The sequence below is a fragment of the Anabrus simplex genome, chromosome 8 (genome assembly GCF_040414725.1).
Source record: "Anabrus simplex isolate iqAnaSimp1 chromosome 8, ASM4041472v1, whole genome shotgun sequence".
NCBI classification, from domain to species: domain Eukaryota; kingdom Metazoa; phylum Arthropoda; class Insecta; order Orthoptera; family Tettigoniidae; genus Anabrus; species Anabrus simplex.
This window is the reverse complement of record NC_090272.1, coordinates 229,459,766-229,482,093: the sequence shown is the minus strand read 5'-3', so window position 1 is coordinate 229,482,093 and position 22,328 is coordinate 229,459,766. Positions and strand designations below refer to the sequence as shown.

The 22,328-nt window shown below is 38.5% G+C and overlaps 2 protein-coding genes across 3 annotated transcripts in view; one reads left to right on the top strand and one right to left on the bottom strand.

Annotated features, from left to right (window-relative positions):
• RpS24 (ribosomal protein S24) overlaps positions 1-22,328 on the top strand; it is a 325,883-nt gene that overhangs the window by 256,293 nt on the left and 47,262 nt on the right. The gene's annotated exons all lie outside the window — the stretch shown is intronic.
• Sirt1 (Sirtuin 1) overlaps positions 1-22,328 on the bottom strand; it is a 189,553-nt gene that overhangs the window by 147,221 nt on the left and 20,004 nt on the right. For both annotated transcript variants that reach the window (XM_067152761.2, XM_067152762.2), the window contains exon 4: positions 4,394-4,638. In XM_067152761.2, coding sequence (XP_067008862.2) covers positions 4,394-4,638 — 245 coding nt within the window. The remainder of the gene's footprint in view (positions 1-4,393; positions 4,639-22,328) is intronic.

Here is a 22,328-nt window from a genome sequence, read left to right as displayed (position 1 = left end):
TGATAACCTCCTCGCTACAAATTTAACTACACGTGAGAAAATATAAACTATCCTCTGAAATCAGTGATGTATTCTGCCATATCATGAAGTGTATCACAATCTTATTTCATTTCAGCATATAATGTACCAGGCGGTACACCTCCACGACGCAAGTTCAACTCTTGCGCTAATTGAAACTTCTCTACTGGAGAAACCCGGAACTTTAACAACTTAACTAACTCTACGGTTTATCAGAAGATGTCACCGAGTGTTTTTGATTTGCTTTTGTTTTTCATTGATCAAGAAGTGTGGACATTCTCTAACAGATGTCTCTACCAAAAACTATGATAACGCACTCTGGTGTAAAGGAATGAACCTTTTTGGAGAAATGTTGTATTCATAAGTTTTGTCTTTACTAAATTTTGTTCTGTGGTTTGTGGGTTGGCAACATTAATCCTTTCTTTCCGCCTGTTTTGAATTTAGCCAATCAGTAATTTCTGTAATTAATTTTCCTCCAATCATGGCTTTCTTCTTCAAATTTCCATGTGTAATTCTTAGTCAACCAATAAAAATTGAGTGGGTGTGTCTACTCATTCCTGAAAGGTCTCGAATTTTCCACGAGGGTATAAGAACTGCTGATTTTCTTGTCTCCGGGTCACTTCAGTAACATCTAGCTTAGTGTGTGGATATGTAGCAAGGGGCGGGAAGCGCCTCTTTCTTCGGGAAACAGATCTCCAACAAGGTAATGGCCTTTTAACATCTTTATTTCTTGCTAGCTCAGCAGTTTAACTCTCGGGGAGGGTTCGAAACCTTTAATATGTAAACTATTAAACATGTAAACCCTTTTCCTGGTAAACACCAGTTTTTTGAACTTTAATTCGGGGATAGAGAGTGCTTTACCCTCTCGAGCTCCCTTTCATTTGAAATTGAGGCGACTACGTTTTCATAACTGTTTCTTCTCTTTCTTAATGTATTAAAGTTTTCTCATACGAGTCACCTCCCTAGCTTGGGATATAGCCCCTGTGTATCGGCCTAGCGCCACTTAGGTTTTAAAATGTGTATTTAGGGGTGCAAGTTCACGCCTCCAGCCCTCTCTGTACTTTGGGACAGTAACTTGACCTGTTGTTTTTTGTTTTTGTTTTCTCTTTTTCTTCATGCGAAGGCCCTGTAGGTTGGGTACAAGATACCCCTGTTTCACTGTTAATGTTCCTTGAGGGCAGTTAGGAGTAAAGTTTGTTGTGGCCTTTGATAGGCTGGTAAAATTGAGAGCAGATCAGCTCTTTCTGGTATTTTGGAAGGTGCCTCTAGGAGGCTTGACATTACGAGGTGGAAGCAAATGCTCCATGTAATTAGGGGTTTTCTGCCCTTTGGTAATTTGTGGTTGTGAGCTGAGAGCTCAGATTTTGGGGCTCGTAGCCCAGAATGTGTAAAATTACATTGTACCTGATATTTTTATTTCACCTTGTGAAAATTGTTAAACTTTGTTGTCTGTTGAAAATATAACCTTTATTTACATTTTAAATTCATCTTTCGGACTTGTACTTAGACCCATTCCAGCCCGCACCTTCTTTCACCTCTGCTGTTCCATATAACATTAAAATTAAGCGATTGTTTTATTTCTAACAAGTTAACAACTGTTATCGGCAATGTCATTTAAGCATTTATTTAAAAAAAGTGTTATACTCTTTCATTCTGTATTTCCTTTTAGAGAACAACAGTTGGCGGGTATTACTAAACAACTCCGACATTGCCTACGAATGTAGATGAGAGATCTCACAAGTGTACACAACGAGAAAACTATACACTTGGATGATCGATTGCATTTTGTGGCAAATGTTTCAGTTTTCTTATTCAAACAGAGTCACCTAACCTAACTTAACCATACTGTATGTATCATGAAAACATATTCTAATCACCAGTACAGAAATAATATTCTCACCATAAATTTACATGGGAATAGCCTCCGAAATTTAACCAGATGCGAGAACATATAAACTGACATCTAAAATCAGTGATGCGCTCTCCCATATCCTGAGGAGTATCGCATTCTTAATTTCAGTGTATAGTATTAAAATCAAGTGATAGTTTAATTAGCCTTTCTTTCTAACGAGTTAACAACCTCTATCAACCACGTTATTTACGTATTTGTTATGAAAACATATTCTCCTCTTTCACTTCTAATTTTCCTTATGGAACAGCAGTCGACGGGTATTACTAATCGACTCCATCACCTTCAAATGTCGACGAGAGAGCTCACAAGTGCACATAGCGAGAAAATGATAAAAGGACCATATGTATCACGAAAACATATTTCAAGCGCCAGTAGAGAAATGGTAACCTTCTCGCCATAAATTTTCATGATAGTAGCCTTTCCAAAATTTAACCAAACCCAAGAAAATAAAAACTAACCTCTGAAATCAATGATGCACTCTGCCATATCTTGAGGTGTATCCCATCTTACTTAATCATAGTATTTTTACTTCAGCCTTTATTTTTAGAGAATTAACAACTGCTATCAGACACGTTATTTATCCATTTATTACGAAAACGTGTTCACTTTCATTTCCACGTTTTTTTGGGTTTTTTTTACGGAGCAGGAATCGACGGGTATTATCAATCGACTCTGACATCGCTTTCGAAAGTCTACGAAAGAGCTCGCTAGTAGACTTAGAGAGGAAACGATACCCACTCAAGGTGAAACTCGAAGGCGCAAGTTTCATCATTCATGCTACCTCTCCATGCTTATGCGGATGCCAGTTCACTTTCCGAAGGAATTTTATTCTGTCTTCATTAGCAAGCAATTTCAAGACTTTTCCGTACCCATTACTAGGTTATCACCAGACAAATATGCTCTATGCAAGTCAACTTCACACTGTTATATTCTTACTCAGTAAGTAGGCTATCGCACAACAAATATTTGCTGCATTCATAAGAAATTTCATTGTACGATGTATGTTTATGGACTATCTGATAAGTTGTGCAATTTGTGATGTTGGCTGATGACCTTGACCTTAGGAGGAAAAAAATGTTACATCCGCATTACAAAAATTTTGTATTGAAAAGCTAGAACTGTTAAATTAAACTTTTAATGTTATATATAATGGAATCATGCCTCTGCTGGCGGGACCTAGTGTTTACAGTGCACTGTGTCTTCTCTGGTATGGGCTAGAGCAATCTTGTTACTTTCATTGATCTGTCTCAGCTTTATCCTTGGCTTTGACAAAATGAAAGTGACTGAGGTATGAGTGATGCTAGTAATGCCATTCCTTCTGCAGCCAGTCCCTGCTATGAATGGTGTGAAAATATTGCTCATAGGGTCGGTTGGTGCATGCATTTCAGTGGGCTTGGCTGACTGATATGTAATAGCAAATTCTGGCTCGGTGAGGAAAGCAATGGGAAACTACTTCACTCCTCATTTCCCTAGTACGCCTCTTCAGTGATGCCTAGGCCATCTATGACAGCTGATGGTGGAGCTGTTGAGGATCCAACCAGCCTTCGGGCTGAGGACTAAACATACATACATAATGGAATCATAGCAGAGAAGTGCTCACAGCTCACGGCTGTCTGCGGCCTAGTCATTCCAGCTCTGGAACTTTGGAGTGTTAGATCGGCAGAGTACTACTATTTGTTAAAAGTGACAAAATGTGTGGTTTTTCACTTGATTGAGTATTTCATATGATAGCATTGCTTTTAATCGCGGCATTCCTACTGGCGTCATTGTAATGGCCCCTGTTGATTTCAGTTGGGAAAACCACTATGACTGTCTTTCTGAGAATGTAAAAAAAGGCAGGTGGAGAGTGTCTGCAATTATAATGAAAACTCCCAAACTTGATTGTGACTGATGGTAGGGAAGAGGGCCTACCATTACAATGAAAATTCCCTAACTCAGTCTTCACATAAGAAAATACATTTGGTGACTTTCCTGTCGCATTTCTAGGGTAACGTTAACAGCTATGTAATTTAATACAATCTTACTCACAACGTGTACACTACCTAACCCAGAATTATTTATACAGTGTAGAATTCCGTAGCGAAGCACGGGCACATCAGCTTGTATATATATCTGTGATGGCCAAGCTAACAACTTTTTCTACCTTCTGCATCACTGCACGAGTATTTGATTGATTCAGCTAAGTAAAGCTCCTTTGGGAATAATAACATAGATATTGCTATCCTTCAATCAGAATCAATCAATTTTCAACTTTTCTTCACCCATCCTTACAGGTTGAGTCTAATTTCAAAATGTTTCTTTCTTTCAGGATTTAAGTTCAAAATGTGCCTCTTTAGAAAAAAAGTTTTAATTTGTACATAATCTATGGAGAAAAGAAAATATTAGTTGATCTAAGCACTACAAAATTATGGTAATTCACACCAAATACTTTAAGTAGCAAAATATTGCCTAACAGATACATACTCCTGCACCAGTAAGCACAATAACACGCTTGGAAGAGCGAAGAAGTCGTACAACATCTGCCAAGGTGTTAATGTGGCGAAGCTTTTGACGGCGAGGAGGTTCGCTCAGAATATTCACAATTATCTTCCACAAAGTAATATCATCCATTTGTGGAGGGATGTGAGTTCCATCTGCCATCAACTGATTCAAAAGAGTACGTGGACTGACACCAGTCAACATCTGCTTCTGAACCCAACTCATTGGACCTGCAAAAAAACACAACACAATGCAAACTTATTACCAGTACCTACAAATAACAACATATGTCAGACTATATAATCTGAAGAAAATCCAGTTTTACAAAATAAAATATACAGACTTATACATAGAATTAAACATGTGAAACCACACTTAAAAGCGATGCAAAAATCTGGAATACAGCGATGGTGGTGGAAAATATCGTTTTACGAGGAAGTACGACGATAAGAGGTGGGGAACTAAACAAGGTCAAACAGCTAGTCACAAATACAGTATTGTGGAGAAGCTTAGTTAATTCACAGAAGCCTGCAGAATGAATGCTGAAAAGCATGAGTCTACAAATGATGACATATGATATATATACAGTCATGAGAAACTGATTTAGAGATATCTGGCTAGTAAAGCGTAGCGCCCCCACCCCCTTGGCTGATGACGGCAGCAATGAGGCGTGGCATGGACTCCACAAGCCACTGAAAGCACTGGCGAGTTATAGTGATCCACGATCACTGTATAGCCTCCTGTAATCCACAAAGACTGGTCAGAGCAAGGTCCAGAGCATGCATATACCTCTTGACAGCATCCCAGATGTGCTAAACGGGACTGAGATCCGAACTCCTCAGAAGTCAGGCAAGCATCTTCACATCCGTGGAATGCTGACTGAACCACGTCACCAGAATTTGGGAGCACTAGGCCAGAGCAATGTCTTGCTACAGGCACAGGATGCCAGCAGAGTGTTGGAGGAGAGCAAACAGGTGAGCATGATCTACCAGCAGGAGGGATGTTGTCTGATGTACCTGGCATCCCATTTCATCCCATGGGAACAGTCTGCATACAAGGATACCACCACCACTGCACCCTGCTGTCAAGATGGATCTGTTGCCTCATGTAGTTGATGATACCTTTCTACCCACCCATCAGTGTGTACTAACTGGTACCTTTACTCATCTGTCCGGGGGATCTTTTCCCATGCTTTGAGCGTCCAACAGGGTGTTCCTTTGCCCATTTCAGCCACTGTGCCTTGTGGCGGGTGTTGAGTAGAAGTACCCTCGAGGGACTCTTGCTCCTTGGGAGGAGATGGTTCTGGATAGTGCATTATCAACTTAATTACAAACACCGTGGGTACCCACAACAAACATTATACCAATAGGATTGTTTCTAAGAAAAGTATATTTGTGAGGAACTTGACCAATACCATGCAATCATTTCTGTTTTTGAGCGACTATACAATTAGGCAACTATCCTCTTTTAACTCTAACCAGAAGGAAAAGAGGAAGAGATCCAATCCCTCAAAGATTTAAGCTACTGACAAAACAAAAGGAAAGGTCACAAACCTAGGCTTTGCAAACCTAAGCTGGGGTTGGAAAGGAACAAAAATTGACCAAAGGAGGTCAGATTGGAAAGTAAAAGTAAGGAGCCACCAAGCAGAAGTAATTAAACGAAATGTGGACTTAGCTAGGGGTCATAAGTGAACAACAGCCCGTTCTGTAGGACGAAGCTAGCTGTAAAAAAGAAGACATTTGAACTATGCTCTAAAACTATTCACATTCTGAAAAACTAAAACAAATGAAGTGTTCCATGTGCTAATGCATTCCTGAAAAGGTGCTGCCACTTGTGAATAACGTATTTCAAATATTTTTATTTTAAAATTAGATTAAATATTACAGTGGTGCCTACCTGGTGGCTATGATCATTGAGGGATCAAAGCTATATGGTCAGACACCGTGGTTAGCTAGTTCGAGCCCTGTTAGTGGAAAAATAATTCACCATCATGACGTTTGGCCATCAGGGTAGGAGAGGTATACAGTACAATTCTTAATCAGTAGATTGTGTACCAAAAGACTGGATTCAATTCCAAACCTCTCCGCAGTGTTCATGTGGAGTGAGGGCACGACACTGTTGATGGCAATTTGTCCATCAGACAGGGACATTAAGCCTTGAACAGACCCTTCAGTGTTATTCAACGGGAGTAGGTTACATGTTAATATTGGGTTTCACTTTCACCCTCTCCCTACCTCATTATCATTATAATCTCACATCTCCACACACAGGTCACCCAAATGAGTGGAGTATGTCCTTGGACACTCCTTGCACTGAATGCCATATGATAAATAAATAGAAATTCCAGTGGTTGTAATTACCCTCCCTTTACAAAAATACATTAGTAGAACATCCCACTAACAAAAAACCTACTGAGTGAAAAGAGTTTCTTCCAAAAGGGTAGGCGTACCCTGCAAAGAGAAACACACAGTTCTTGTGCTGGGGGAGCTGTGATAAGTCGGCAACCAGCAACCAAAATTATGAAGGTGGGAATAATAAATGTTATGGCCCTGACAGAAAAGTCAGAAGAGTTGACTGACTTAATGGAAAAAGAGAATGTTGCAATGATGGGCGGTGGTGGTGGTGATTATTGTTTTAAGAGGAACTACAACTAGGCAACCATCCTCTATATAACACTAATCAGAGAGAAAAGAATGGAAGGGATCCGACACTTCGAATAATGAAGGTATCGACCAAAGAAGACAAGGACCATGAAGGGTGTAAAAATGAAAGACTCCCTAGCCCTCAAATGCTCTAATAACACTGGGGTTGGAAAATAACAAGAGTTGACCAAGAGAGGTCGGATAGTATAGATGAAAGTGAGGAGCCTGGCACAAGTAAGTGGGAGTAATGCCAGGACTCAGCTCAGGGCCCCATGGTTGCTAACCCACGCTGCCAAGTTGATAACTCTTGGGACAACTTTTAGTCGCATCTTACGACAGGCAGGGGTACCGTGGGTGTTATTCAACCACCCCCACCCACCACGGGAGTGCAATGATGGGACTGAGCGAGGTCAAGTGGAACGGAAAGGGAGTGAAAATGATGAGTAGAGGGTATACCCTATACTACAGTGGAGATGGTGAGGCAAAGAATGGAGTAGGAGTGATTGTTAACAAAACCCTGGATGAAAATATGGATAAGGCAGACTGTTAGTAACATAATAATTACAAGCTATAAATTTCATTTTTGTTCCGTATTGAAGTGCAATTATAAGAAATAAATTGACCTTTTCAATCCAATACAGTAGAACCCTGTTTATCCTAAATAAAGGGGGTGGAGCCATTTCGGTTGATGCATTTTTTCGGATGACACATGGTAAATATTTTTGGAAATTAAATGTTGAAATAAAATGATATAAACTCTGTTAAGCAAAGGTGCAAACTGTATATTAACATTAACATGTTTACATAATGTTACTCATTGTATAAAATCAGAGATTGTCTTCTGAATTTTCTTGGCGCAGCGCTGTCGTGCAGCTATGTCGCGCCACCATTTAATCAACAATACATCAGCTGGTGTAGATTCATTGCTTTGTTCAACAAAGTGCAAATCAATCTGAAATAATGAAACAATTTATTTTGTTACTACTGAACGGAATATCGTATACAGTAATTTTATTACAGTAGTGTAATTAAAGTGTGTGGTATTGTATTTTAATAAAAATTCAAAATCAATCTTACCACCTATGCAATAAATCCATCATCTGCTGTAACTCGATTCTCAGAAATGCGATTGTCAAAATAGGGTTTGTCTAGTAGCTCTCAGCACTTATAGCAGGAGAATTACTAATATTGACAGCTAAAAAAGGGGGTAAAAACAAAATATTAAAATACAATTTTTCCACAGCATTTCGGTTAAGGCTGGTTTCGGTTATGCGGGGTTCTACTATGTATATATATATTTATTATATTGTACTGTATTGAAAAGGTGGACCCTCTTGTCGATTTATTTTTTATAGTGACAGAATAATCAAAGTATGACCGAGGACAGGAGGAGGAGTGAAAGACTTCATCCAAGTTTATGCACCCCAAACTGGAAACAGTGAGGAAAATATAGAGGAATTCCTGGAGATACTAAAGGAAATAATCGCCGATGTGGAAATGATAGTCTTGGGAGACTTCAGTGCACAGGTTGGAAATGACAGAATTGGGAAAGAAGAAAAGATTGAGCATTTGTATATGGAAAAAGAAACAGCAAGGGTGATAAGTTGATTGATTTTTTGTGAGAGAAATGGAATGATTGTGGGCACGTTATTTAGAAAGAAGAATAGTAGAAAGATCACTAGATATGGCTGGAGTGAAAAGGAAAAAAAAAAGTTAGTGATTATTTTTGGTCGAGAAAACAAATCGTAAATAGTTAACGGATGTTACAGCACTACAGACTACCAGTAGCAGAATTGAAAATAGATAAAATTGTAAGAGAAATAAGACAGAAGAAAATAAAAGTATGGAATTTAACAGAAGAAGAATGGACCAAATTTAAACCCACATTTGTAAGCTGTGCAGAGAAGATGTATGGCAGAAATTTGGCAGTAAAGGAAAAGGAGACACCTTGGTGGAATGGAAAGGTGAAGGAGGTTGTTAAAGGAAGAAAGCACGGCAAAAATGGAATAGATAAGAAAGAAGGAAGTCAGATTAAGTACCCTCAGGAAATTAGAACTAAGTGTAAAAAATTGGTAAATGAGAGAAAAAAATATGTTGGGAAAGATTCACGCAAGAGTTGGAAAAGAAAGTAAATAGCGGAAAAAGGCTAATAAGAGAAAAATCTACACAAAACAAATGAAGGAAGAGAGAGTAAATGTAATAACAAAGAGGAGGTAAAGAATAGATGGGTCTCCGAAGACCGTAAAAGTAGTTAGCGGGACGTAAAGCAAATAACATTATTATTAAGAACAGATGGAACGATTACTTCAATAAACTCCTGAATGTGAGAAAAGATGCAGAAGCGAGTGTAGTGGTAAATGAGGATGATCCAGAAACAGACAGTGTAATTGCAGTGGCAGAGGTGGAAATGACTGTTAAACAAATGAAAACAGAAAAAGCAGCAGGGATGGACGAAATTTATGTGGAAATGATACAGGCAGCAGGACCTATTGGTCTACATCGGTTACATAGGTTGCTAAGGTGTGTATGGAGGAAAAAGCAAGTACCTGATGACTTGTGTAAAGGTCCAATACACTGTTGTCACAAGTAGCCAAAATATTGGGGAGAATAACAGAAATGAGGATGAGATGAAGGGTGGAAAGAAATTTAGAAGAGGAGCAGTATGGATTTTGACACGGCAGGTCAACTACAGACCCTAAAATTACCATGAGATCTCTGATAGAAAAACAGTGGGAATATGGAAAAGATCTGGTGATGGTATTCCTTGATACAGTGAAAGCATATGATAGTGTTAATAGAGTAAAGGAGTGGGAAACCCTGGAAAGAAAAGGATGTGGAAAGCAATCGAGGGAACTAGTGAAAGCAACTGTTCCAGTTGTATCCAGACTCCAGTGGATACAACACATTGGTTTACAAACCAAACTGGACTAAGACAGGGAAGTGTATTGTCTAAACTTAAATTTATAATGGTTATAGATGAAATTCTAACGGGAAAAAAAAGGCAACATATAAAGGGGATACGAAAATTTTGTTGTCTGCGGAAGACATAGTGATTTGGGGAGTCATATCAGGGGACAAAACCTTAAGGTTGTTGAATTCTTTAAATATTTGGGAAGTGAAATAATGCAAGATGCAAGGTTGGATAAGGTAATCAGCAGAGAGTACAAGTGGGGAAATATGTTCTACCAGAACGTAAGGAATTTGGTGTGGAACAGAAAAGTTCCTATGAAATGCAAGGAGATAATATACGAGATGTATGTTTTTTAATAAAAATAAGCAAACATTTTATTTTCAAGCCACATTTATTTTTCAGTTTTACATATGTTTATCTTTCTGCGTAGATGCCTTGATTACTTAGGCACTTGTCGTAGGCTATCTTAAAAGTTTTGAAGTCCCTCTTCAAAAGACTGCCGCGTGCTCTGACAGCCAAGAGTTCATGGCTGCTTTCACTTCTTCACTATTGCTGAAGCACTTTCTGCCAAAATGACGTTTCAGATGCTAAAAACGGTGGAAATTGTTAAGAGGAAGGTCAGGGCTATAGAGTGGGTGATGCGAAACTTTCCACCTAAAAGATCAATCAGTTCCCGAGTCTGGACAGCAGTGTGAGACCTTGTGTTATTGTGAAGGAGCGAAATTCCCTTTGTCAGCATGCCGCGTCTTTTGTTCTGAACCACACCCGAGGAAAATCCACTGGGAAAGTGGTAATCATGAATCTTCTGTCCTCCTGGATTTTCGTGTCAATTTCCCTATCTTCTGTGATCACAGATGGTGGTGACCTGAGTGTTCTTCGTCGCTTGTTGCAGCATACACACTAACTACGGGATCATAAAGAGGAATGGCCCTTACACAACAAACATACCTCGTACTATACCCCTACTTTAAATTATGCATCAGACACTTGGACACTGACAGTAAGAGAAGAGAGTAAAATTCATGCCAGTGAAATGAAGTTCCGGAGAAGGCATGGTAGGGAAGACAAGGAGAGACAGAGTAATAAATGTTGAAGTCAGAAAAGAAATAGGTGTAGAAAAACTGAGTGATAGGATGGAGAAGAATAAATTGAGATGGACATCTTATGAGGACGGAGGAGAGGAGGATACCCAAACTAGTGTCGGAGGCTAAGATAGAGACAAAGAAGGCAAGAGACCCACGCAATGAAAACACTCGTCAAAGTCATGCAACACATCTGTGTTTCGTATTTAAGAAATGTCCGCCTCTGAAGTGTAGGTCTACTGCAGCTCTGCTGGCGTCGCACAAATAGGTGAATAATTTTGTGTCCGACCCATGCATTGAAAGCACGCATCATTCATGTATATGTGTCTGTGTTTTGTAGTTAAGAATGTCTGCCAGCGTAATGGTTAGCACAATTACCTGCCATTCTTGGGAGCCAGAGTTTGATTTCCGGTATCATATTGCCAGAGATTTACGAATAGCAGGAAAATTTATATGCGATAAAAATGGTACATGCAACTCTCTTCCACTGGAGGCCTGTCTAAAATGAGCTGCACCAACTTGGGATGAGGAAACTATTTTATTTTAGTTAAGAAATATTCACGGTTGTTGCTATTAGTATCGCATGCGAGATCATTAACAAAGCAATCGTTAATATCTCGTAACTTAGGCCATATAGGTCTTTTCCTGCTTAGAAGTAGGTTTAAAACACGATAAGAACAATCCAATCACAACTATTGTTTTACTTGCCCACGTGCCTCACAAATAATAATAATTTTACATCCCCACTTAATTTTCGGAGACGCCAAACAAAACATACTATGCGTTAATAAAAAAATGGAGACAACGATCGTATGAAATTAAACATTATGATAATAAAACACATTACCGCCACTCCTGTAGATATCCATAAATGCGGTAAACTTTCCTGTTATACATTTTTAATTTTCTCTTTTAGACTTAAAAATTTTATCTTGGGTCCGTATTGAACCAAGAATAACAAAGTTTTGAAAGGAACTTATTTAGGTTCACCTTTTTTCAATACAATTTGTTGTTTATATTAAATAACTGTTGTAATTAAATTACTGTTGTAAGTTGAAAAAAGGTGGACCTAATAAGTTCCTTTCAAAACTTCATTTTAATCTTCCCGTCGTGGAACTCCTCGCACTATGTGTGCACTTGATAGCATACCTAACGCACACAGTGTGATCTCTCTTATCTCATTTACAGCTGTTTAGGTATATTCTGATGTGATTAATGTGGTAAAACAAGCATGAAATATAATTAAAATAAGAGTTTGGCTTTCAACAGCCACAGTTATACAAAGAACGCTTCCAGTTACCATGTATTATATTCGGAAGTACAATTCGTAACACACGCTAGTTATCAGCTGGTGGTTTGGCACGCTTTCTGCAACAGGAGTGGCTTCTGCTACACATACACAAACTCTCCAGAAACCATTTGGGAATAGATTCTCACTGCTTAGACTCTAGTCAGGAACAAAAGTATTTTTAAAAGTTTCAAGAAGACGGAACCTCGAATGCTCTTGATGCATGGCTGACAAGATGGCAGTAAAGATGACGTCATTTGGAATGATGACATGCCAGTAGCAGGGAAGATGGCGACACACGACCATAATTCAAATAAAAGAGAATGATACAAATGACCGCAGTGATTAGATTTACTCAGGTTTACTCTGCTGTAGGCCTACTGTCCAACTGACAGAGACAAATGGTTGGCCATTAAGTTATTTTCTATCAATATTGCATAATATGACAATACGATATACTTATCCCTTTTCTCTACGGGGTGGAGTATGAAGTGAGACGAATTTTCATAGCGAGATTTTACGATCGTATGCCCTTTCTGACGCAACCTAATCAGAGGAATTAATGAGATGAAACAAATGACTTTTTATTTATTTATTTTATTTATTTCAAAAGAGGCACCTGAGCCAAGGCTCATAATGGTGCAGTACAAATAATTACATTTGGCAACAAAGATGAGATTTGAGAACATCAGCTTCTAGGACAAAAATATAATATACTGTACAATTAATAATTATAATATTAATTACATTTGGCAACAAAGATGAGATTTTAGAACATCAGCTTCTAGGACAAAAGTATAATATACTGTACAATGAAGAATAATAAAAATAATATTAAGGTATCCTAGTGATAGAAACCAAATATGAACAGCAGTGATATAGTATACTAAATCAGTACTCTATAGGCTTGGCATTTTTACTTTTAGAAAATTAACAAGCTTGGTTTTAAAGATGGGTAAGTTAGCGGCTTCTCGAATATGCTCAGGAAGGCTATTGAAAAACTTTACAGAAAAATGCCATAAAGAATTAGTGCCATACTTAGTAGACTTCAATGATTTACAGTGAATTTTAGTAGATCCTCTTGTACTGTATGAATGTATGTCAGAATTCAAGTTGCAAAGTGTGTTCGAATGAGTTTGTCCATTTTTCAATTTATACAACATAATAGCTGAAGCTTTTTTACGAAGACCATCTAGTGACAGCACATTACAATACTGGTAGACCTGTATGGTTGGTGTTAAGGTGGGTAAGTTGAAGAGTATTTTCAGTGCTCTTTTCTGTAAGATACTGATCTTTTCAAATTGTTCTTTACTGCAACATGCCCAGATATGAATCATATAATTCAGGTGGCTTTCAATTAGTGCATGATAAATACTCTTCAACAGTCCACGAGAAACTTTGTATTTTAATCGGCTGAGTACACCAATAGCAGGAGTTATTCTATCACACAGCATTGTGATGTGATTCTCCCAAGTTAGCGACTCATCTATGCAAAGTCCTAGAAATTTGGTTGATTGAACACGAGGTACCACTTGGTCATAGAAACTCAAGTTGATGTCCAGAGGAAATGTACATAATGGTTTGTGAAATATGATATAATTAGTTTTATTATGATTAATTCTTAGTCGGTTGGTAGTAAGCCAGGTCTGAATTAAAGATATGTCATGTTGCATCTTTTCTTCAAGATTATATGTACAATTCCCTGTGTAGAAAATATTTGTGTCATCAGCAAATAATGACAACTTGCCGAACAGCGGCAAGTTACCAATATCATTGACAAATACAAGAAATAATATTGGTGCTAGAACAGAACCTTGAGGCACACCAGTTGTTATAGTCTGTAACGTGCTTTCTGCTCCCATACAACTAACGAACTGTACCCTGTCTCTGAGATAATCTGTAAACCAGTTAAGTGCTAAACCTCTAACCCCTGCTGCTTCCAACTTCAGTAATAAAATGTTATGGTCAACTGTGTCAAATGCTTTCTGAAGATCTATAAAAAGGCCTGATGCTACCATACATGAGTCTAAGGACTCCTGTAACTTAATAATAATGTCTTCCACAGCATTGTAGGTACTAGAGTTAGGCAAAAATCCGTACTGGTATGGATATGAGAAACTAAAAATGACTATATTTACTTTATATGTGAACATCATTTACTGTCTCTTTATATTTACATTACATTTCTTCCAATGAAAATAGCCAGTATAACTCAAATACATTCATAAGTTTGTTAAAGAATAGTGTAGAATGTTTACATGTATAATTTATAGCTCCTTATAGACTAGAAGCCACGTGTTCACTGCACAAAATTTGAGGTTATCGCATATTGGACCCCCCCCCCTCCCTCCTACTATTTGGCTGCAAAAGTGGAAGAAAAAGGGGTCTAATGTCGAGTAAATATGGTAACAGGAGTTTCTTGGAAAGAAGAAAATCTCACAACACTAGCAAAGCATGTCATCTCAGTTCATAATTTTTTTTTTTCAAAATCTAAACTGGGAATAATTGATCAAAGCTAATTACCAGGAAAATAGCTTGTACGATAAACCAGTAGTTTAGCACTGCAGAAGATGGAGAAATCAAGCAATTGATTCACCACCTTAAAACCTACATACAGTATATTATGCCTACTCGTAAGCTCATACCATAGACATCCTCCCAGAACTGCATAAAGAGGTAGAAACAAGAGTAAAAGATGAGCTCCAACAGACAGATAGCATAGCTGTTAGGGCTGGTTTACACGGGTAGAGTAGCGAGGCGAGTAGAGTGGATAGTAGAGCTACTATCATTGTGTAAACGACTGGGATAGTAGCAAGTAGAGTAGCTAGTACGCAGTAGAGTAGAGTGGGTTTCCGCTGTGGTAAAGTAACTCCACCACTATCCTACCCCCTCCACCGGAACCGAGCTCCAAGAGCTGGCGGAGAAGGCTGAGGACGCTCGATTTTTCAGTTGGCGCGTCATTCGCCTATTCCATGTGTGTACTGACGGTATTCCGCTGAGTAAACTGAGCATTTTTGTGCGTTTATTTGGTGGCAAAATCACGTGTACGGAAGAAGAAACATGTAAATTTGTAGAAATGACAGTGAAAAAAGAATGTTTATGGAACATAAACAGCATTATTTACAGAAACTAAAATATGAGACGGGCGGCGAAAGAGGACTTGAGGGTTTTGGTTTTATGGAACTTAAACAGAATTTTTTTTTAAATACGATGTACCTACAACCAAGAACTGACGAAAATTCGTAAATCCAAGAAGCCTGGAGGTGGTGCCGCCGACATCTACACTCCCTCTCTTAAGTGGTTTAGTAAAGTATAATTTGCAAGGTAATACTGAAAGCCGTCCGCCTCTGCAATGTGGTTAGTGTGATTAGCTGCCACCCCACGGAGGCCCGGGTTCAATCCCTGACTCTGCCACGAAATTTGAAAAGTAGTACGAGGGCTGGAACGGGGTCCACTCAGCCTCGGGAGGTCAACTCATTAGAGGTGGGTTCGATTCTCACCTCAGCCATCCTGGAAGTGGTTTCCCGCTTCTCCTCCAGGCAAATGCCGAGATGGTACCTAACTTAAGGCCACGGCCTCTTCCTTGTCTATCCCTTCCAATCTTCCCATCCCCCTGTTCAGCATAGCAGGTGACACCGCCTGGGCGAGGTACTGGTTATCCTCACCAGTTGTATCCCCCGATCCAATGTCTCATGCTCCAGGACACTGCCCTTCAGGCGGTAGAGGTGGGTCCCTCGCTGAGTCCGAGGGAAAACTCAACCCTGGAGGGTGAGCAGATTAATAAAGAAAGAAGAATATTAACCCTTTAGATGAAGGTTTCTTAAGTTTCAGGGTTATACAGCGTGTTCACCATGTGTCTCGACGACGTGTTTAAGTTAGACAATGATGCAGGACTGTATACTTTAATCATATTAATAACATACATAGGGATCTTCTACCTCGTATCACTTGACAATGCCATTAACTTTAAGCAATAACAGTAATGTCCACAACAAATAGAATCATTTTCGTATTTTGTTTAGAATATCCAAAAATAATTATTGTTTACAGTACAATGTCAGGTCTTGAAACTTAATCTCTACACCTGGGCCGTACAAGCAACGAACAAACGAATTATATAAATAGACCAGTAATTGGGGTATTTATGGCAAAGAAGCTAATACAAATTAGGCCTACGCCAGCGTGATTTACAGTGTACTGGTGACTATTATCATTGGCCAAGAACTTCAGTCACCTCAAGCTTAAATCTCGGTGTTATTGCATTTCTCATCACTGTTTTGTCTCTTTGAATTTGCGGTGTTATAGCATCTAATAGTGTCTGGAAGTTATCAGGCTTCGATCTCATACACTTTCTGTATTCTTCTTTATACTCTGTCGCAAGTTCTCTCAGAATTAATGTTGATGCCCTGAGAGTATCTCTCCTAAGCCAGCCTCTTACCCATTCCCTTCTATCCTCATTTGCTTCTTCTAATGCTTCACTAACCTCTTGCATTAATATGTTTGCAAATGTCTTTAAACTCCTCGTTACGATGTGCGTGCGTCTTGACATGGTGCTACAACTCTACTCTACTGTATGACTCTACTCCCGTATGAACGATACAAGTGTCAACTCTACCAGACTGTGGTAGAGTAAAGTAACATGGCTACTCTACTCGCCTCGCTACTCTACCTGTGTAAACCAGCCCTTAAGACAGATTTGTGGACATCAACAGCAACCGATGACTACCAAATTATCACCATACACTTTGTAGAACCAGGACTAAAAAATTTCAGCATACTGTGTATGCAATGAAGTTATATTTTTTATAGAGATGAAAATATTGTTAATTCCTTGAAGACATTAGAAACTTGGGGTTTAATGGATAAAACAGTTGTAATTTAAAACAACAGCTGTGATCTAGGAAGTGGCATGACTTTGGGAAAATTTCCCCATTTGCCAGGTATAGCTCATACACTACAACTTGTTCTGAAAGAGGGACTTTTCAGTTCACAGAATTTTGAGAATCTCATTGTGTTAAAAGGACAAGTTTTTCGCATACAAGTTCTCTCACTGCCGTTACAGGCAAAAGCTGCAACTTGCTAATCAATAGGAGGGTCTTGAATCTTCAACTGCAGAAGTAAGCTTGAAACTCCATTTTAATATGCTGTGTATTAAAATCTTTGGTGAAATTAGGTTGTACTTAAATAAAGTACTCACTAAAAATAGTAAGGAAATTTTTTACAAAGTATTTCAGATGACCCATTCCTCGGAGCCAGCAAAACTGCCTGGTATGTGCTGCTTGTACATCAGCATTATAGATGAGAATGACACAACAAATTCCTCGTCAGTTAACACTTCTGACGATGAAATCACCACATACCTCAAAGATCTGTTATCTCACCTTTAAGCATTTACAATAACTAGAAAACAAATACAAAGTTGAAAAAACTAGCTGTGAAATATTTATGTATGCCATCAGCAACAGTATTTTCTCAGAGACTGTTTAGCAAAGCAGGACTCACATGTGATTTAAAAAAAAAAAAAAAAAAACAGAATCAATGCCGAGCCTTATAAGTGAAAATGCTTATGATTTTGAACTTATAACACCACTAGCAGAAGTACTCGTTCTTCATACGAGTTATCAGAAACTGGCTTTAGTTACTTATACTATCGGTGTGAGCGACTTTATTAGATATTTATATCACTGGTGTATTTACTTAAGTACGTAGAAATTATTTGTCATGTTTGGAATTATAGTGTATTTTCTTCTTCTTTTCTTCATGGGGGCCTCTAAATATTAGTTCGTAATTAGCGTCAACCTCTTCCTACATTCCCACTTAGATATACCTGCTCCCTTCACAGAGCTGCAGGTTTAGTGTAAGTATGTTTCCGCTAGATAGTACCACAAATATAAATATTATTGAATGTATTTGTTTGATCCGACATTTCGTAACTATTACAAATGATCAAGGAAATACTCGATGCATAAAAGAAACTACTATAATTATCGAGAATTATAATTCTCAGGGCTTGTCACTTAAGTCGCACATCATATAATGATGATGATGATGATAATGATAATCATATAATAAATGCTGAGAAATTTTTTCTTCATCTTGGCAATTGTGTACAGTATATAGGTTGTTTTCAAGGTTACAATGATCATAAAAGTGGACCAAAATATCGGCACTAATAACATCAGTGATCCTACTACTCCATATAGAAAACTTTAAACTATAGGTAACAGACTCCGCAAAATGCTGAAACCTAAGCCAGTACGTAAAAACGGAGGCCCGTCGGCAACCACTAGTTGCTGTACTTCGGAGATCTCCGGGGCTATTACTTTTATACTTCACTCCCTTTTCATCCCCGCCCAAAGGAATGCTATGAGCGTCTTACACAACAGTTTATTTTTTCCAGATAGTAAGTCATATGTGTATCAATTTTGGTTGGTAGCTATGCCCAAACGTACATGCATAATCTAGCTGCTGTAGAATCCTGGAGCTGATGTTGCCATGGTTACGGGTTTTCGTTTCTTTATCCGATTCCTACAGCAGGGGTAGCACCTGCTCTACTCCACACTGCCCCACTCTCAGTAATTGTCTTGTTTTTGATCAGTGCAGTTCAGTTCGCAAACAATGGCAACCAAACGGAAGTGTGTCATTTTGACGATTCAAACTAAGTTGGATATTATACAAAATATAACACAAGGTTCGACCGTTAAACAGGTGTGTGTCCAATATAACATTGGTGATTCTACCGTACGGGATATTTTACGCAACAATGACAAACTTCTATCATTTGCTCGTTCGTCTGATGCAAACAGTGGTATGGCAAACTGAAAAACTATGAAAAACCTACGTTTGACGAGTTGACCAATGCATGTTGGAGTGGTTTTCACAGCAGCGAGCTCAAGGGACTTCAAAATTGGGACCGATCTGTATGACTAAAGCAAAGTTTTTCTTCGAAGCTGTTGGGAAGGAGGGTGATTTTGATGCCTCATCTGGACGGTTTACACGCTTTAAACAGCAACATGGCATCAATGATGTCAGTGTAAAAGGCGAATTGTTCAGTGGAAATACAGAAGCTGCTCAATAGTTCAATTCGGATTTTGAAAAATTTGTTCTGAATGAGGGTTTGATCCCAGAACAAATTTACAATGCGGATGAGTCTGGCCTGTATAGGAAATGCCTTCCAACCCGAACTCTTGCTTCCAAACAGGAGCGTTGTGCACCAGGCTATAAAGCATCTAAAGAAAGGATGACGATTACGACCTGCGCGAACGCAACAGACACACATAAATTACCTTTACATGGTATTGGAAAAGCAAAAAAAAAAAAATCACTCTTTGAAAGGCACAGAGGCCAAAAATTTGCCTGTTGTGTACAAGAACCAAACATCTGCTTGGATGAACAGTGAGATTTTTAACTGTGGTTTGACAATAACTTTGTCCCCGAAGTTCATAAATATTTCACGTCAAATGGACTCTCAGAAAAGGTCGCTCCTTTGATAGATAATGCGCCCTGCCACCCAAATCAAACAGTTATAAAATCAGCAGGTGGCAACATCTACGCAAAAGTTTTGCCTCCCAATGTCACTGCAATAATCCAGCCTATGGACCAGGATGGAATATCTACACTTAAAAGAAATTATCGGTCATCTCTTCTTCAAAAGAGGATTGAAGAGGGCAATGATCTCAAAATTTTTGGAAAGATTTTACAATTCTCAATGTTATTTATGAGATTCATTCGCCTTGGGAGGCAAAAAAAAAAAAAAAACATTGACAATTGTGCGGTCTTGGATAAAACCCATCCCAGATATTTCTAAAGACGATGGATTTCTCAGATTTGATGAAGCCAATGCAGTTAGTACAGTGACTGAATCCACAAAAACTGTCCCAGGTGGAGAGAAAGTTAACGAAGACAACATTAGTCAGTGGTTCAATTGTGACCAGAACGACCAAGGCTACGAAGAGATGACAGATGAAGAGATTGTTCACAAAGTAAAGAGCAGGGAGGGAGCGGGAAGTGAAAGTTATGCGGAGGGGGAAACAGCTGTTCGTGTCGCACAAGCACAACAAACAGTTACGCGAGACGCAGCCATGGCAAATGTCGAGTTATCACTGGAGTACATCGAGGGGCAGGATGATGCTTTCATTGCCAAAAAACGTGTTTTGAGAAACTTGAGAAGCAAAATATAGAAAAAGTGTTTCTTGGCACAAAAGCAGAAAACCACGATGATTATTTTCAGAAACAGTAAAGTTAGGTAGTCTGAATATTTTTCTTTGCTTTATTAGTTTCAACGAAAAGTGCTGTTTATTTTTCCATTTATTAATTGCGCTAAGTGCCATTTTTACTGCAACGTATCGGGTAAGTCAATAAAAAACAATACAGTAGTATCATTCATTATCATTTTAACTGTAGTTTCAGTACACCTGTCTATTTTTAACTTTATACGGGTTAACCGCAATTTTATTTATCCGGGAAGCCTTAACCCTACATTATCCCAGTTAATCGAGAGTTGAGTGTAATGTCAAATACTTTAACATTTGTTTGTGGAAAGATGTGTAACTAACTAGAAATACATACCTCAAGACACGTAATATTGTACTTAGAAATATGTATATTACTACTTTATTTCAAGAATGAATGTATCTAGACTAAAAAACATATATTGGTATCACATATTGATGAAAACTTGTATCGACACGTCTCTAATTAGAGCAATCATATGCACAGTATTCACTCCCAATAGAATAAGACTGGCAGTTGACGACAATTGCACCAACATTAGAGAATATACAACAGCTAAAAACTCTACAATGTCTTCCATTTTCCCAAATAATTTTACCCATATACAGGGTGGCCATGTGTTCTGAATGAACAGTTCTTCCAATAGATATCAATGGGGGAGGGACCAGCACATACGCAAATCTAAAAATTCATTATCCTTTCTGCCCACCTGTGGGTCTTCCAAGAAGTTTTCCTGTATTCCTGACGAGCTAGGAAGTTTACACCTCTACATTGCAATTTTTCTTGAAAAACTTGTAACTTCTGAATGCTTTTTACAAAATATTTATATTTTAAGAAAGGTCTGTGTGTATCTCCAACTTTATTTCCACTAAATATAATTCGACTGCAAGCAATCGCACTCCCCGCCAAATCTTACTTCTTCCCTGAGAATACAGCTACCGCAAATGCTCTCTCCTATCAGAGGTCCTAGCTCTAACTGAAGCAAGCAGCCTGGAGCATAACAGTATTCACTCGTTTTGCTTTCTCGGGCTCCTTTTTAGATCCTATCCATGGTTGTGACAATACGGAAGCTGCTGGGGTATGGGCTTTGCCATGTAATGACATTCGGAGCACAACCAGTGCTCCGATTGTTCTGAAAGATGTTGCTCATAAGGTCAGATGTGCTGCAATAACACTTTCTGTCCCAGTGAGGAAAATGATGGAAAACGATTTCAGTCCTCATCCTGCCAAGTTCGCCTAATTTTCACGCCGCCAATTGTTTCTGCGCAATCGTACAACCTTTGTTTGTGCTATTTGAAGATCCACCCAGTCTCTAGGCTGATGACTTAACAGACAGGCAGTTAATGAAGACAACCAACAACAGCCTAATTGACTTGACTTCAAAGTTTTCTTAATTTTACTTTCACAACATCAGTAGCTTACCCTTCTGACATAAGCATCCACCTACAAAATGAGTTGCCAAGATGCAAAGAGCCTTAAGTCCATTATTTTAAAAAATTCACAAAAAAAAAAAAAAAATGTGTCATTTTTTATGTGCAAGAGATAGGATCACATTTCGTTCAGCATAAAATTAGAAAAAAATATTTTATTTTAAATTCATGTGTGAGAGAAATGAAATTTCTATGACTCTCTAGATATTTAAATGTTTAGTTTGGACATAAGGCATTTTGCTGCATTACATTGTATATAAGGGTATTTGCAACAGTAAACAGCTTAATGTAATTAATGGCACATGCTACAGCACTGGGAACAAAAACTTAGGTGG